Raw genomic sequence first — 16,097 nt, 5'->3', positions numbered from 1 at the left:
CGCACTGCAGGATCATCTAGACAAGACATCAGTTACAGTTCAGATACAGCATGGGTTTGTTAAGGGAAATCTTGTCTGACCAAATTTGATTACATACTACAATATGGTCAAAGGAACTGGATGCAAAGAATAATTTTGATATCATGTACTTGGATCTTAGGAAAGCTTTCGTTGCACATGGAAGACTGCTGCACAAATTGGAGCAGTGTGGCATTGGAGACAAATTGCTGTTAAGGATAAAGGGATGGTTGAGTGGAAGAAGACAGAGTGGTAATCAATGGACACTGCTCTTCGTGGACTAATGTTATTAGTGGTGTCACCCAGGTTTCAGTGTTGGGTCCATTTTTGTTTTCCGTATTTCTTAATGATATTGATGAAGGTATATGAGGCTTAACGTCTAAGTTTGCAGATGGTGCAAAGGTCGGCAGGGTTGTTAATGACATTATGCTACTGCAACAGGATCTAGAAAAGTTGAGCAGATGGGCCAAGAGGTGGCAACTGAAGTTTTAACATTGACAAATGTTAAGTACTGCATATGGGCAGCAGTAACTCCAGAGTAACGTATCTACTGTGTGGTACTACGCCGACATTGGTAAAGAATGAAAAGGATCTGGGGATAATTGTGCAGTCAGATATCAAGTTTTCTGAGCAGTGTAGACTGGTTGCAAGAGTAGCTCATGGTGTCTTGTCAATGACATACAGGAATTTTTCTAGCAGGGAAAAGGAGGTGATTATTCCCTTGTATAAGGCAATGGTCAGGTAACATCTCAAGTACTGTATACAGGTCTGGAGAATTCATTTTAGGAAGGATGTAGTGCTGCCGGAACAAGTACAGAGAGCAGCAACAAGATTAGTGAATGGAACAAAGGATTACTTTTACAAAGAAAGGCTTAATTTTTGCAAATTACAGTTTGTGGAGACTAGGTACCTGCAAGGTGATCTTATTGAAGTGTACAAGGCCTTGAATATTTGAGAATGCTCAATGCTGATGGGATTCTTCCTCTTGACCAGATTAATTGTGTGAGGGGACACAAATTCAAATTGAGGAAAGACAGTTGTAGAATAGATGTGCAGAACTTCCATCTGTCATTGTAGAAGCTGACAGCTTAAATAAATTCAAGGCAGAACTGAACAAACATGTGGGGCGAATGGATGGGTGAAATGGGAAGGGGTTTTTTTTTTTTTTTGGCTGATGCTGTATAAGCTTGCATCATATGCCTCTGCTAATGCTAAATAATATGAATATGAAACTGATGAGAGGCCCATTCTATGCAAATGAGTTACATTTAAAGGTAACTAAATCCATAATTCCTTCACCCACTCACAATTCAACTCCAACTAGATTTTCACTCAACAGGACGACATTCCTTCAATTCACATTCTGCAGATATTACAATACTTGAGCTATGTTATATCATGGTCAAATATGCAAACATTAAGTCATTACTTAGAACTTTCTTGTTGTTTCAAACTTTTGAATTGTCATTTATTTTTCAGTATTTTTTTTGCAACGTTTGCTGTACTATTTATGAAGAAAACATAAAAGAAAAATCAACGTCAATAAAACACTTTTCTGATAGAATAAATTTATTTGTTAATTAATAATTTAAGTTTTTATCATCATTTTGATTAAAATAAAGTGTTTGAATTATATACCTTTTTATATTTCTTTAAAATAAATGGAGATTATTATGAGGTATATTACCTACTTAAAAAAAAAAAGTTTTGTCTTACCATTTTGTGGAAATGAAGAAAAGCCGAATATGTTCGCAATATTGTTGATATTGACATAGCCAACCAAAAGACAGACAAGGTCAAAGATGTTCGAAACCCTTTTTTTCTTGAATGCATTGAAACAAATATTGCTATCAGCTAGAAGGTAAATGGAAAAAAATATATATATATTAGTTAAAACTCACAATTAATAATAAGAAAAAATCAAAATCTATGGCTGAAAAGATTGTCACCATGCTTTTCAAGACAGGGAGATACTGCTCTGCAGAAGTTTTTTTACTTTAAATTCCTATGTGTGAGTATAATTCTCAGCTTGTGGAGTTCAATTCCTATTTATTTATTTTATTATTTTTTTTTTATTAAAGAGAAATTAGAGAATTTTTTTTTTTTTTAATTTTCTAATGCCCCCCCCCCCCAATAGAAATAAAATCAGGGCAGACTGATTCATGCCAGTCTGCCTGATCATCGATATAGTGGTTTCTCACTTGTTTGGATGTTTGGAGAGGTGTGGGTTCAAATCCTGCTAGAGACCAGAGGAACTCCTAAAAGCCTCTTCAACTCTAGCTGCAGTTGACTAATGTCAGGTAGAGCAAGAAAGTTTTTCTCCAGGAGTTATTTGGGTTTTCAGCCCACAAAATGCTAATTTGCTCATAAATACATCATCATCAGCCATTTTCAATCCACTGCAGGATGAACGCCTCTCCAGCAACTTTCCAGTTCCTTCTGTTTTGTGCAATGGCCATCCATTTACCACCAACAAACTCATGAATTTCATCTATCCATCTCCATTGCCTTTCAGGTTTTCTTCTAGCTCCTCTTGGGTGCCATTGTTATTTTCTTAGTCCACCTGTCATCGAGCTATGTGCCCTGCCCAGGACCATTTTAGTTCTTTAGTTTTGATAAGAATGTCCTTTACTTGAGTTTTCTGCCTAATCCATGTGTTTCTCTTCTTATCTAAAAGTCTGATTCCCAATATGATTCGTTCCATTCTTCGCTGTGTAGTTCTCAGCTTCTCTTCCATTCTTTTGGTGAGTGCCCAAGTTTCACTTCCATAAATGATGGTGGGAAGTATACACTGGTTCATTACTTTACATTTCAAACAAATTGGGATATTGCTCCACAGTATGTAACTATAATTCCTGAATGCTATTCGTTCAAAATTTATTCTTCTCTTGACTTCCAGCCATTTATCATTATTACAGCTAATGACTTGTCCCAGATAAGTATATGACTCCACCTTTTCAATTACTGCTCTTTCAATAATTATATCCCTTTCCGTGGCATACTTGTTCATCATTACTTTTGTTTTAGCCATATTCATCTTTAATCCAAAATCCTTACTAACTATGCATAACTGATTAAGATTTTCCTCTAATTCTTTGGGATCATGGCTTATGACCACAATATCATCTGCAAATGTAAATGGTTTAGGTACTCTCCTTCTCCATTCACATTGATTCCTTTCTGTGACCAGTCTAATTTTCTGAAAGCTTTTTCAAGGGCAGCAGTAAACAACTTTGGAGATATTGTGTCTCCTTGTCGAACTCCTTTCTCAATTTTAAATTTGCTACTGTCTTTGTCGAGTCTAATAAAGGAGGTAGCGTTCTCATATATTTTCTTCAAAATCATAATATATGGTGTATATATAATATATGGTGCCTTGTCTTTTCAGTGCATTTATGGAATACATAGTATGCATTCCATAAATACATACTATCTATAAATATATCATTATATTTAAATATAATAAAATAATATATTGCACACAGTACAATATGGGTTTAGATGCTAATTTCATATATAAATAATGACAACAAGTTTAGGTCAGTACTGAGAGTATCAAGAATAAATAGAAACTGTGGTTTAACATTAATAAATGCAAGGTGATTATTGTGAGCTGATGAGGCTCATTTCCAGTGAAATGGCAGCATGAATTTCATAATTAATTTCAAAGTTTGGTTCATCAGGTGCTGGTGCGCTCTCTCTCTCTCTCTCTCTCTCTCTATCTACAACACACACACACACACACACACACACACACACACACACACACACACACACACACAATATTCCAACCAAGTGTACATTCAACAAGACTTCTAACTTCTTTCTAAGGTACTGCATACAATGGAATAATTATCTTTGTCATGATTAGCAAAATTCCTATTCATCACAAATAACACATGACCTGTTAGGAGAATTTCATGTCAGTTTGTACACTTACTTCCAAATCAATTTCATTATCAACTGTCTTAAGTTTGTTGTTTCCAAATTCCTTCATTTCCCAAAACAGTACTTTAAATGCCATTTTTCAGACTAAGTAATTTATCTAGGTCTTCTTGAAGCAACATACCAGAACAAGGGTAAAAAGCACAATAAAGGTAATGGAAAATGATACGGATGAAGTTAAAACAAACAAAGATATCTTACAAGTACAGAGTAAACACTATGATTAACTACTAAATGAATAATCTGAAGATATTGTCAAAGAAGTGGAAAATTGAAATAAGTGAAATTTTGGATAATATCTCTATTATGGAGTAGAAAACGTTTTCGGAAATATAAGCCTGGAAAGACAGCTGAAATTATACCCAAAATGCTCAAAGCTGAAGGGAAGACAACATTATGGTTATATTAGAATTAGTAGAGACATATGATGCAAGAAATCAAGCTTATGCAGCATCGACCAAAAAAAAAAAAAAAACTTCCCATTTCACCCATACATTTGCTCCACATGTTTGTTCAGTTCTGGCTTGAACTGTCTATGCAAGTATCTTAGAGAAAGGAGTTAGAAGTCTTGTTGAATATAATCTTGGGGAATGAAGTCAGACTTTAGGATAAGTGAGGAGTGCCAGATCAAGAATTTGCACTAAAACATTACAGTAAAGTCAAGCAAACATAAGAACCTTTATTTAGGATTTATCTGCTTTTTCAAATCAAATATGGCATCAAGGAAAAACATTTAAACAGAATATAAAAAATCTGTATAGAAATGGTAAATTATTATTATTACATGCAAAAATAGTTTGGATGATCTGCAAAAATCTCTGAATAAATTAGCTATAGCAGACATTAGAAGAAAGAAGGTTTATCTTGCCTATGGCTAAATAAAAAAGGATAGCATGGAGGAAAACAACAAATGGAACAGTTGACAGTCCAGGACCGATTATTTATTCTCTTCTCTGTGTTGTTGACAAAATATAACAATATGTACTAAGAAAACTGCATTCTTTTCTCAAAATTATTTTTGATTCTTCTGTGGTGTATGAAAAATTTTAAAAAATGATCTAATAATTCTCTAGTAAATTTATTTTTAAACATTTACTTAGGAAAATGATGACCAAAATTATATTGAATAATAAACTGTGCCAACTTGTGAATAAATTATACCAACTGCAATTAGCGTAGTTAGCATAAAATTATAAAAATATTCCAATGCTATCTATCAGTGCCACATATGGTTACTATTATTTGCAAGACATCTAATTTTAATCAAAAACAGAGAAATAAAATTCAAATTTCTTTCCACTATAGAAAGAAATAGATTTTTCTCCCCTGCACTTTCTAGAATAAGTTAGTGCACTTATCAAAAAGTAAAAATAAATAATATAGAAATAGGCATATAAGATTAAGGGAAAAAAAATTTTTATTTTGGATTCAGATTAATACAAGCAACTGAAGACTATTTGCATGATGAAAATCTATTACTAACTGGATAGTTAACCAACTATCCACTAATAGTTAATCAACTAATCAGCTTTCATTCTTTGTCCTTTTATTTAATCAACTTTCATTCTTTGTCTTATGTATTCTTTCATTTCAACTTTCATTCTTTGTCTTATGTATTCTTTCATTTCAACTTTCATTCTTTGTCTTATGTATTCTTTCATTTCAACTTTCATTCTTTGTCTTATGTATTCTTTTATTCTTTGTCTTTCATTCTTATGTAAACTCTAGAAGGAAAGGGACGAATGAGATTGAACCAATTAACATAGATGGGTTGATACTGATGATCATGCTCAGGTAGCTGATAAACTGAATGAGTATTTTGCATCTACGTTCACACATGAGGAGTTATTCAATGAGGGGAGTGTCAGAAGTTTATCAAACAAACAGGGAGCTAAGTGATTTTGTAATAACTGAGAGCAACGTGGAGGAGAAATTGTTGAAGTTAAACATAAAAAAGCACCTGGGGTAGATGGGATCTATCCAGTTATATTAGAGGAGGCAGCAAAGGAAGTAAGCAAACCCTTAGCCATAATTATGAGAGTTTCCTTGGACTCAGGGGAGGTCCCCATGGACTGGAGGTGTGCAAATGTATCACCACTTCACAAAGGGGTTCAAAAGGTGACAAAAGTAACTATAGACCTGTTAGTTTAACTTTTGTTCCAGGGAAAATAATGAAATCACTGGTTAAAGAAGCATTGCAGGATCATCTAGACAAGACTAGACAAATGAAAAATTAACAACACCACAAAATTAATGCAACAATTAGAATTATATACTTGGCAAGGTTGTATTTTGCTACCTTAGTAATTGTGCTATAATTAGTATTCAGCTAGAGAGAGAGAGAGAGAGAGAGAGAGAGAAAAAAACACTTTACTTAAATGGAGTTATTGTAATTAAGTTACACTCACCACTGTAACCAACTGAAAAAGTGGGGCACACACAGTTGACAAATATATAGTTGAGTGCCTTAATTCCTGATACATGTTCACTGCAGCATCAACAGCAATAAGCAAAAAGAGAGAAGAATTCAATACCTGAAAATAAAAAAGTTTTACCAATATATTAAAAAATAAAGGACATTTCGGTACATTATATATCATATTTGTATGCACGTGTGTTACCCATGTATGCCCTAATCATACATATATATAGTATATAATAATTACACCTTTTATTATATAAAGATTAAATATTTATTTCCCAAAAATAAATTACCTCGTAATTTTGAGAGATTAAATTTAAACAATGAAACTGGATTGAAAATGGTATATTTTTAATGAGTAATGTATTGACCGGGTTCAAAGCTTCTGCTTGGGCTTCTTTTTTAGTAATGGTAATAAAAATAGTAGTATTTCAAATAGGCCTCTGGGGTTGGGAATATTTATAATAATTGCACAATCACACACCAACCATTATTAAAAATATAAATAGTGTTATGTTATATTAAAATAATGATGGATAAATGAAATAAACAGAATGATAAAATTCCACCGGATAAAATTGATAAAAAAAGGTAACTGTCTGTACAATAAAATATGAAATTTTAAACTGCAAAGAATTATTTACAATAAAACAATGTAGATAAAACACAGGATGATAAAAGCACTAAAACACCATAGCTTTCAGAGGCATCCGCCACCTTTTTCAACAGTGAGGTTTATCGTATGGCACATCCTTAAATATCAGCAGGCTCACAGTTCTCAGCACGTGGTTCTACAGGAGTATGGGCAGCATTCTCCTCATGTGCACTGGAACCGGAAATGGCTCGGGAGCGTGCCAGGCAGAACGACTCATCCCATCCAAGAACCACTGCCTCAAAGAGGGGATGAATGCAGATTCCCCTGTCTCTATTAATGGTATTGCTCTCAGAGGAACAAATCCGCAAGCTCTCGAGCCATTTGCAGTCCCAAAATCTATGTGCCCGGTCGACGATAACAGCTTCGTCTGGGGAGATTTGATGGTGCTCCTCCCAAAAATGTTCTGCCACAACAGACTTCCCATAAGCCGCAGTCTTTATCACGTTTATATGCTCCCCCAGACGATCTTTGAACCGACGTTTCGTTTCACCAACATAACATTCCCCACAATCCGGGCACCTGATCTCATACATGACCCCACTTGTAAATTCCCTTGGTATGGGGTCCATACCAAGGGAACCTATGACACAACTGTGTGCAACCTCTGTCCCGGAAGCTGCACACAGCGTGTCTGGCAATCGTGCAATACCCGAGCTATACGCTCAGTTAGGCCCAGATAGTAGGGAATGTATGCGGTGGCAACTGGTGTAAACGGTTCTCTTCGTCCGTGCTCCGCTCCTCGGATATATTCATTTATGATCTTCTAGGGGTAGACGCATTTTCTGAGATCTGCTGTGACACGCTTAATTTCTTCTTTTCTATCCTCGGGGATGCTGCAATGGGACCCAGCCCTATCCAACAATGCCTTAATAACACTATTCTTATGATGGTTGGTTTGTGCCGTATTGTAATGTGTATATTGGCCCCAGCAAATGGGTTTCCTATATACACTGGTTTTCAGCCTAGGGCCTTCCCTATGTACCAACACATCAAGGAAAGGGAAGGTACCCTCTACTTACACTTCAGAGGTAAACTGAATAAACGGAGAGAAGGTATTAAGGAAACTAAGCACCTCATCCTCTCTCCCCCTCCGAATAATTTTAAACGTATCGTCGACGTATCGTTTCCATGCATGCAAGGGGAGAACCGACCCATCAAAAATCCTGATTTCGGATTTTAACAGATAGATTCAGATAAAAAATAAAACTATTTATATTTTTAATCACGGTTGGTGTATGATTGTGCAATTATTATGAATATTCCCAACCCCATAGGCCTATTTGAAGATTTAGTTAGGAGTTATGGCCATCCTGTGTTACGGTACATCCGAGAATTTCAGAAGTGCAGTGTAGGAGAAGCCAAGCAGAGACAGCATTTAAGGTTTGCACATCGTTGCAAAGCATATGGGCTTATACCCCGTGGATTTCATGTTAAGTTGCCTTTCGAGGATGATCGTCTGTTGAGTGCTGCCAAGTGGTACCAGAAGAAAGTGTTAAATATTGGATTGGAAAATTACATAGTAGTTTGAACTATATTAGGAGATGCAAAGGTTTGTTTTTAAGAAATGCAAGTGGTAGTGTGACTATAGCACATTTTTTGCTTATTATGAGGGTAGTGTCAGCCAAAGCAGCCCGAATTTCAGATATTTACAGGCAAAGGCAAATGGGCAAGTTTAACAGGTTAATGGAGGAGGCAGCAGCCAAACTTAGTATTAGAAGTGGTAATGTTACTAGTAACTTTATATGCAATTTGAGTAGCAAACAATTAACTAAGGAACAGAAGGGGGTGATAAACTTTGGTATGAAGTTTGCGGTGATCCCTCCTAATCCGCCAATTGCGGAAGTGGCTGTGGGCATCAAAAGAGCTGCGAGTAAATTACCTGTGGTCGTGGCCAAAGAAATCCATACAAGAACCTCAGCCATTTTGAGTCAGGCTAAGGCAGCTCCCTCCAACCTCAGCATTAGTCAGAGGAAAGCGCTTAAGGAGCTTAGACAAGATGGTAGTATCGTGGACTTGCCCACAGATAAAGGTTGGTCGATGGTGATCCTTGACAAAGAAGAATATTGTAGTGAAGCCTTGGAACTTTTGAATGATAGAGCGACATACAGGGTTACTCGTAGGAATCCATTGGTGGGTTTGGAACGGCAGGTAAACAAGACTCTACAAGTTTGGCTGAAGGCTGAAAAGATTTCCAAAGATGTGTATTGGACATTGCATGCAACAGGATGCCAATTACCTAGGTTCAACGGACTTACAAAGAACCATAAGACGGGGGTTCTGCTTAGGCCGACTGTGTCATTTATAAGCAGTCCTACACATGCTTTGTCCAGGTTCCTAGCCAGACCGATTTCTCCTATTGTTGGACGTTCTGATTTTACCATCAGGGATAGTAGAGACTTTGTGTGATTCACAGGGGATCAGGCTATAGAAGAGGGCGAGGCCATGGTATCATTCGATGTGATATCCTTGTTCATGTGCATTCCTATTGACCATGGGGTGCAATGTGCACGCATGGCATTGAAGAAGGATGACATCCTAAGCAATAGGACTCTGTTAAGCGTGGAGGACATTTGTAGTGGGATGGGTGGAGCTATGTCTCTCAAGCACCACCATGGTGTTTCAAAACAATGTACAAGCAGGTTCATGGCGCAGCAATGGGTTCCACAAACTGGAGTGGAGTCAGTTGCTAGTGTACTTAGCTAAGCTACTTATCAAAGGGTAATGAGTAGTCTATATATACAAATCATTTTACAATCATTATGCAATTCCCTTACAGATCATTAAAAAACCCACTTCCAATCTTGTTTAAAGACTAATTTATTTATGGATGTAGTGGTGGTAGTAGTAGTGGCATATGATGCAAGAAAGCAAGTGTATGAGCTTATGCAGCATCAGCCAAAAAAAAAAAAAAAAAAAATTTTTTTTTCACACAACCATTCCCTCTAAATGTTTCCTCCAGTTCCTTCTTAAATTTATTTAACCTATCAGCTTCCACAACGACAGATGGAAGTTTGTTCCTGCAATTAACCACCCGCTGGCTAAAGACAAATTTCCACACATCTATTCTACATCTGTCTTTCCTTAATTTGAATTTATGCCCCCCTAGGTTCGTAATCTGAACAAGTGGAAGAATCCCTTCAGAATTCAGCGTGCTCAACCCATTCAAGGACTTATACACTTCAATCAGTTCACTGCACAGGTGCCTAGTCTTCAGCCACTGCAATTTGCAGAACTTAAGCCTCTCTTGGTAAGAGGATCCCTTCATTTCCCTCACCAATCTTGTTGCCCTTCTCTGTTCACGCACAAGCAAATTTACATCCTTCCTAAAATGAGGCCTCCAGACTTGTACGCAGTACTCAAGGTGTGGCCTGACCATTGCCTTATACAGAGGGACAATCACTTCCTTTTCCCTGCTAGCAAAATTCCTGTATATCATTCAGAAAACCCCATGACCTGCACTGGCAGCCTGTCTGCATTGCTCAGAAAATTTCATGTCTGACTGCACAATTATTCCCAGGCTTTTTCATTTTCTACCACCTTAAGTGTAGTACCACACAGTTAGTACGTTTCTCAGGAGTTACTTCTACCCATATGCAGTACTTTACATTTGGCAATGTTAAACTTCAGTTGCCACTTCTCAGCCCATCTGCCCAAATTTTCTAGATCCTGTTGCAGTAGCACACTGCCATTAACAACCCTGCCAACCTTTGTATCATCTGCAAACTTTGACACTAAGCCCTGATATATATTCATAAATATCATTGATAAATATACAAAACAACAGTGGACCCAAAACCGAACCCTGTGGGACTCCACTAATAACATTAATCCACGAAGAGCAGCACCCATTGATTACCACCCTCTATCTTCTCCCACTCAACCATCCTTTTATCCATTGTAGCAACTTACGCTTAATACCATTCTGCTCCAATTTGTACAGTAGTCTTCCATGCGCAACAGTGTCAAAAGCTTTCCTGAAATCCAAGTATATGATATCAAAATTATTTTTTGCATCCAATTCGTTTGTAACTACATCATAATATCCCATCAGATTTGTCAGACAAGACTTTCCCTTAACAAACCCATGCTGTGTTTGAATTATTTCTGCACAGTCTTGTCAAGATAATCCTGCAATGCATCTTTAACCAGTGACTCCACTATTTTACCCAGAACAGAAGTTAAACTAACTGGTGTCACCCTTCGATCCCCCCTTTGTGAATTGGGGATACATTTGCACATCTCCAGTCTGTGAAGACCTCCAAGGATGCTCTCATAATTATGGATAAGGGTTTACTTACTTCCTTTGCCGCGTCCTTTAATATAACTGAATAGATCTCATCCACTCCAGGTGCCTTTCTTATGTTTAACTTCAACAATTTCTCCTCCACTTTGCTCTCAGTTATTACAAAATCATAACGCACCCTTCTACAATTTGATAATCTTCTGGCATTTTCAAACCTTAACTCTTATGTGTGAACGAACATGCAAAAAAATAAATTCAGTTTGTTTGCTATCTGAGCAGGGTCATCAACAGTCGAATCATCGATATCAAATGGATCAATCAGATGTCCATGTTATTCCCCTTCTCACTGGGCTTTGACTGCGTGACAATTTTGCAATTGACATTTTCCTGGCCAATGAATTGGATGGGGAGAATCAATTCCCTGGATTCAACTCACTCATTGGACATAACCCCATTAGCCTTTTTTCTGTGGGGTTATTTGAAGAATTGAATGTATTGTATGCCTGTTGCAAATCTGGAAACTTTGTGAGCGAATTGCTAATGCAACTGCTTTTGTGACTCTTCAAATACTAGAAACTTTTGGCATGAAACTATAAACTGTTTGGACATCCTACAAATTGTGCCCATGAGGAAACATTTAACTTTTTGAGTTGTTCTTTGATTAAAAAAAAAAAAAAAAAAAACTTTGTCAATATCTCTTGAAGTTAAATGTTATGTGGTCAACAATATCAGTCTTTAATGTCCAAGTTTGCAGATGATACAAAGGTCAGCAGGGCTGTAGATGACAGTAATGGCAGTGTGCTACTGCAACAGGATCTAGAAAATTTGGGCAGATGGGCTGAGAAGTGGCAAATGAAGTTTAACATTGACAAATGCAAAGTACTGCACATGGGTAGAAGTAACCCCAGAGGAATGTACCAACTATGTGGTACTACACTTAGGGTTTCAGAAAATGAAAAACACCTATGAGTAATTGTGCAGTCAGATATGAAGTTTTCTGAGCAATTCAAACAGGCTACCAGAGCAGGTCATGGGGTTTTGTCAATGATATACAGGAATTTTACTATAACATAAGCAGCACAGAATTGGAATTTGGGGAGTACAATGTAGACAGAAAGGGAGGAGCAGTTATGATGTTAGTTAAGAAACACAAAATCTAAGGAAGTGCATCCAATTGATGTTGGTGGACAATGCAATGTTGAGTCTGTTTGAAATGTTGAAAAGGAAAAATGAGAGTAGGTGTGTTATAGGCTTACTGAATCTGAAGAGTATAATGAGCAATTGTGCAGAGAAATAGAGTGGGGCAGTAAATCAGAGTGTCTTATAATGGGGGATTTTAATTTCCAAGAGATTGACTGGAATTTGTGGATTGGTCACTCACACACTAACAAGGTTTTTGTGCATTTATTGGATGACTGTTTTCTACAGCAGCATGTTTGGGAGGCAACTAGAGGGAGTAATACTCTTGATCCGATTATCAGTAGTGATTCTTCATGCATTAAGAATCTGCAGATAAAGGAACCACTAGGTGGCAGTGATCACAGTGAACTGAAGTGGGATTTACTCAAAGAAGTAACTACCATCATCATCAGGGATAAAGGGAAGGGTTTTTGCTTTCATAAAGGTGACTGCAGTGGTCTGAGGCAGTACTGCATGTGGGAAGCAGCATGTTCGGGAGGCAACTAGAAGGAGTAATGTATCAACAGAGTAATGTATCAACTCTGTGGTACTACACTAACAGTGGTAGAGAGTGAAAAGGACCTGGGGATAACTGTGCAGTCAGATATGAAGTTTTCTGAGAAATGCAGACTGGCTGCCAGAGCAGGTCATGGGGTTTTGTCAATGATATACAAGAATTTTGCTAACAGGGAAAAGGTGATTATCTCTCTGTATAAGTGAATTGTCAGGCCATGCCTTGAGTACTGCATACAGGTTTGGAGGCCTCATTTTAGGAAGGTTGTAAATTTGCTTGAGCGTGTACAGAGAAAGGCAACAAGATTGGTGAGGGGAATGAAGGGATCCTCTTACCAAGAGAGGCTTAAGTTCTGCAAATTGCAGCAGCTGGAGACTAGGCACCTGCGAGGTGATCTGATTGAGGTGTATAAGGACTTGAAGAATCCCATCAAGCACGCTGAATTCTGATGGGATTCTTCCACTTGTTCAGTTTACGAACCTAAGGGGCATAAATTAAAATGAGGAAAGATGGCTGTAGAATAGATGTGTGGAAATTTGCCTTGAGCCAGAGAGTGGTTAATTGCTGGTACAAACTTGCATTTGTCATTGTGGAAGTTAATAGGTTAAACAAATTTAAGGAGGAACTGGACAAACATTTAAAGGGAATGGTGTTTTTTTTTTTGGCTGATGCTACATAAGCTCATACGTTTGGTTTCTTGCATCTTGCATCACATGCCATGATTACTATTATGTGAACTTTTAACTCCTAGACCTGGGCTCAGTAAAGCATATGTATTTTTTTTTTATACTATATTAAAATATCACTCACAATACTTTATACTTAGAACAGGATTTTTTTTTTTTTTAGTTAGAACATATAGGCTATGATAAACACTGACCAATCACAAAAAAAAAAGTAATTTTAAAGTACATCAGAAATTCTAGCCATATTATAAATCATCTCCAATGAATTATTAATTATTTAATAATATAATCCATACTTACTAATTTAGTGATGTTCAAAAGGCCCCATGGGATGGTAGAAGGAGAATGCAATGATATCAGGTAGAATTCCAAAGGAGCAAATAAAATAAGAATAAAAAGTGGAAGTAGCACCAGTACAGTATCTTGGAAACATGCTGTAAAATCTGGTGTAGTGGTATTCCAAGTAATATCAATGTCCTGCAAAAAACAACATTAACTGTTATATATATGTTGAAAGAGCTTGAATCATAAGTATGAAATTATCAATAGACCAGATGTATTTACAGTGTGACTTAAGATTGTTCAAAAATCATTAACATTGGAAAAGAAATGCAAAAGAAGGAAATTGTGCATAACATCAACCTAATTTTGAAAATTTAAAATTCTATACAATTCATTTTTATTTGTATTCCAATGTTAATAACTTTGAAAAAATTCTAATCCTTTAATAAGTTTTCTATACTCCATAATAAAAGGCAGATGCTACTGCTAGCCTAATTACTCAATGATAATGATTAAAAGCAAATTTTCTTATGTCTATTCTGCAATTAACCTAATCAGATTTAAAAAAAAAAAAAAAAAAAAAAGATATTTCCAACTTTTAGTTTACATAACATTTATAAAACCAATCTCAGGGAATAACACAACCTGCAGCTACAAAAATATTCATGTGTATGGTGATAAAATTCCATACCAACTGCAGAAGTTCATGACTAGTAACTGCAATTCAGCAAATAAGTAATGTGTTTAGGCTAGCTAGTTCAATTCAATTCAATGATAACTTGTTGATTACACATCAAGACCCTGCTGTAAGCATTCACAAGGAGTGCCAAGAGCCGGCATAGACCAAACATAAATAGCCTTGCTTGTGCCACCTCCCCGACCCCCCAAAGCTCACGATTCCCCTCTAACAAAAATTCTCCAAAGATCCAGGCCTCCAACATGACGTGTACCAGGTAAAGTTAACTGGGCTTCTGACACCAACTGTTAAACAACTGTCTAGAGGTTTAATTTGAACCATTACCACTCAGCTGGAAAAAGCAGTGTCAAAACATGGTAATCATGTTCTACACACCAGATTATCTTAGAGATCAAATAAGCATCTGCTTTATTAAAATTTTATAAATCATATGTCATTTTTGAAATAAACTCATTACCTGAAATGAAAAATGGGTTATTATCACAATGTTAAGCACCTTCAAGGTGGGAAAGTATTGAAGAATCTAAGATACAATATGGCCAAGAAGTTTTCATCTCCGAGGAAGGTTATGCTGTTTCACGAGATTTTGGTGTGTGGTTTATTTTAAACTGTTGTAACCTGCCAAACCACCTACAAAAAAAAAAAAAAAAAAAAAAAAAAAACTAATGTAGCCGAGTGATCAGGAGTGAAAGTGCAGTAGTACACACTGAGTAGATCATGGTTCACACCCATGATTGCTAAATACTATTAATGATTATATTCATTATTTATTGTAAACCTCTGACCAGGTGGCTGTGCCGGAGCATAAACAAGAATCAATTGCCCTGTAGAACTTAGAAGCAGAAAAATATCCTTCTTTGACAAATCAGAAGGGTGTTATGTTTCATCAGGACATCATCCTCATACTGTTGGTCATGCATTTTATCAAAATGAAACCTGACCACCGCAAACACTTTTGCAGCTTCAGAAGTTCCATATACTAGTATAGAATCTGTGTGGTATGAGTTAGTTGGACTCAAGTATAATGAGAGTGGAAGTAATCTACAGACCAGATGATTGTGAAGCTTATGACAAAGCCTGTACAGGCAATTTGGGATGGATAAGCAAGTATCTTATATGTAATTATCTTATATGATAAGTACCTTATTATGAGCGATTTTAATTTGCCCGTATTTAAATGGTGCAAGTGTGGGGGAAGAAAATTTTTAAATCAACTGGATGATTGATATTTGTATCAGCAGTTATGGAAAATACTAGGGGCAAAATATTCTAGACCTGATCATCACCCATGAACCAGATTGACCACAGAGAGCTGATAGTACAGGAAACATTAGAAGGGAATGATCAGGCAGTTTCAAGCTGGATAACAAGGAGAGAGTTAATACTTGTTAAAGTCAAAGTAATGGATTTTAATTACAAAAAAGTCGTAAAAAACACAGTCCACTTTGGACAGTTT

General features: G+C 36.5%; 1 protein-coding gene across 1 annotated transcript in view; it reads right to left on the bottom strand.

The window, feature by feature from the left end:
* Positions 1–16,097, bottom strand: part of LOC150090538 (ATP-binding cassette sub-family C member 1-like) — a 188,586-nt gene that overhangs the window by 160,264 nt on the left and 12,225 nt on the right. Inside the window, exons 2-4 of the mRNA XM_090378379.1 lie at positions 13,963–14,139; positions 6,372–6,497; positions 1,735–1,872 (exon numbers count right to left, since the gene is read on the bottom strand). Coding sequence (XP_090234505.1) covers positions 1,735–1,872; positions 6,372–6,497; positions 13,963–14,139 — 441 coding nt within the window. The remainder of the gene's footprint in view (positions 1–1,734; positions 1,873–6,371; positions 6,498–13,962; positions 14,140–16,097) is intronic.

The sequence above is a fragment of the Mastigoproctus giganteus genome, chromosome 1 (genome assembly GCF_048544385.1).
Source record: "Mastigoproctus giganteus isolate SK-2022 chromosome 1, ASM4854438v1, whole genome shotgun sequence".
Classification (NCBI taxonomy): Eukaryota; Metazoa; Arthropoda; class Arachnida; order Uropygi; family Thelyphonidae; genus Mastigoproctus; species Mastigoproctus giganteus.
This window is presented reverse-complemented; position numbering and strand designations above follow the sequence as displayed.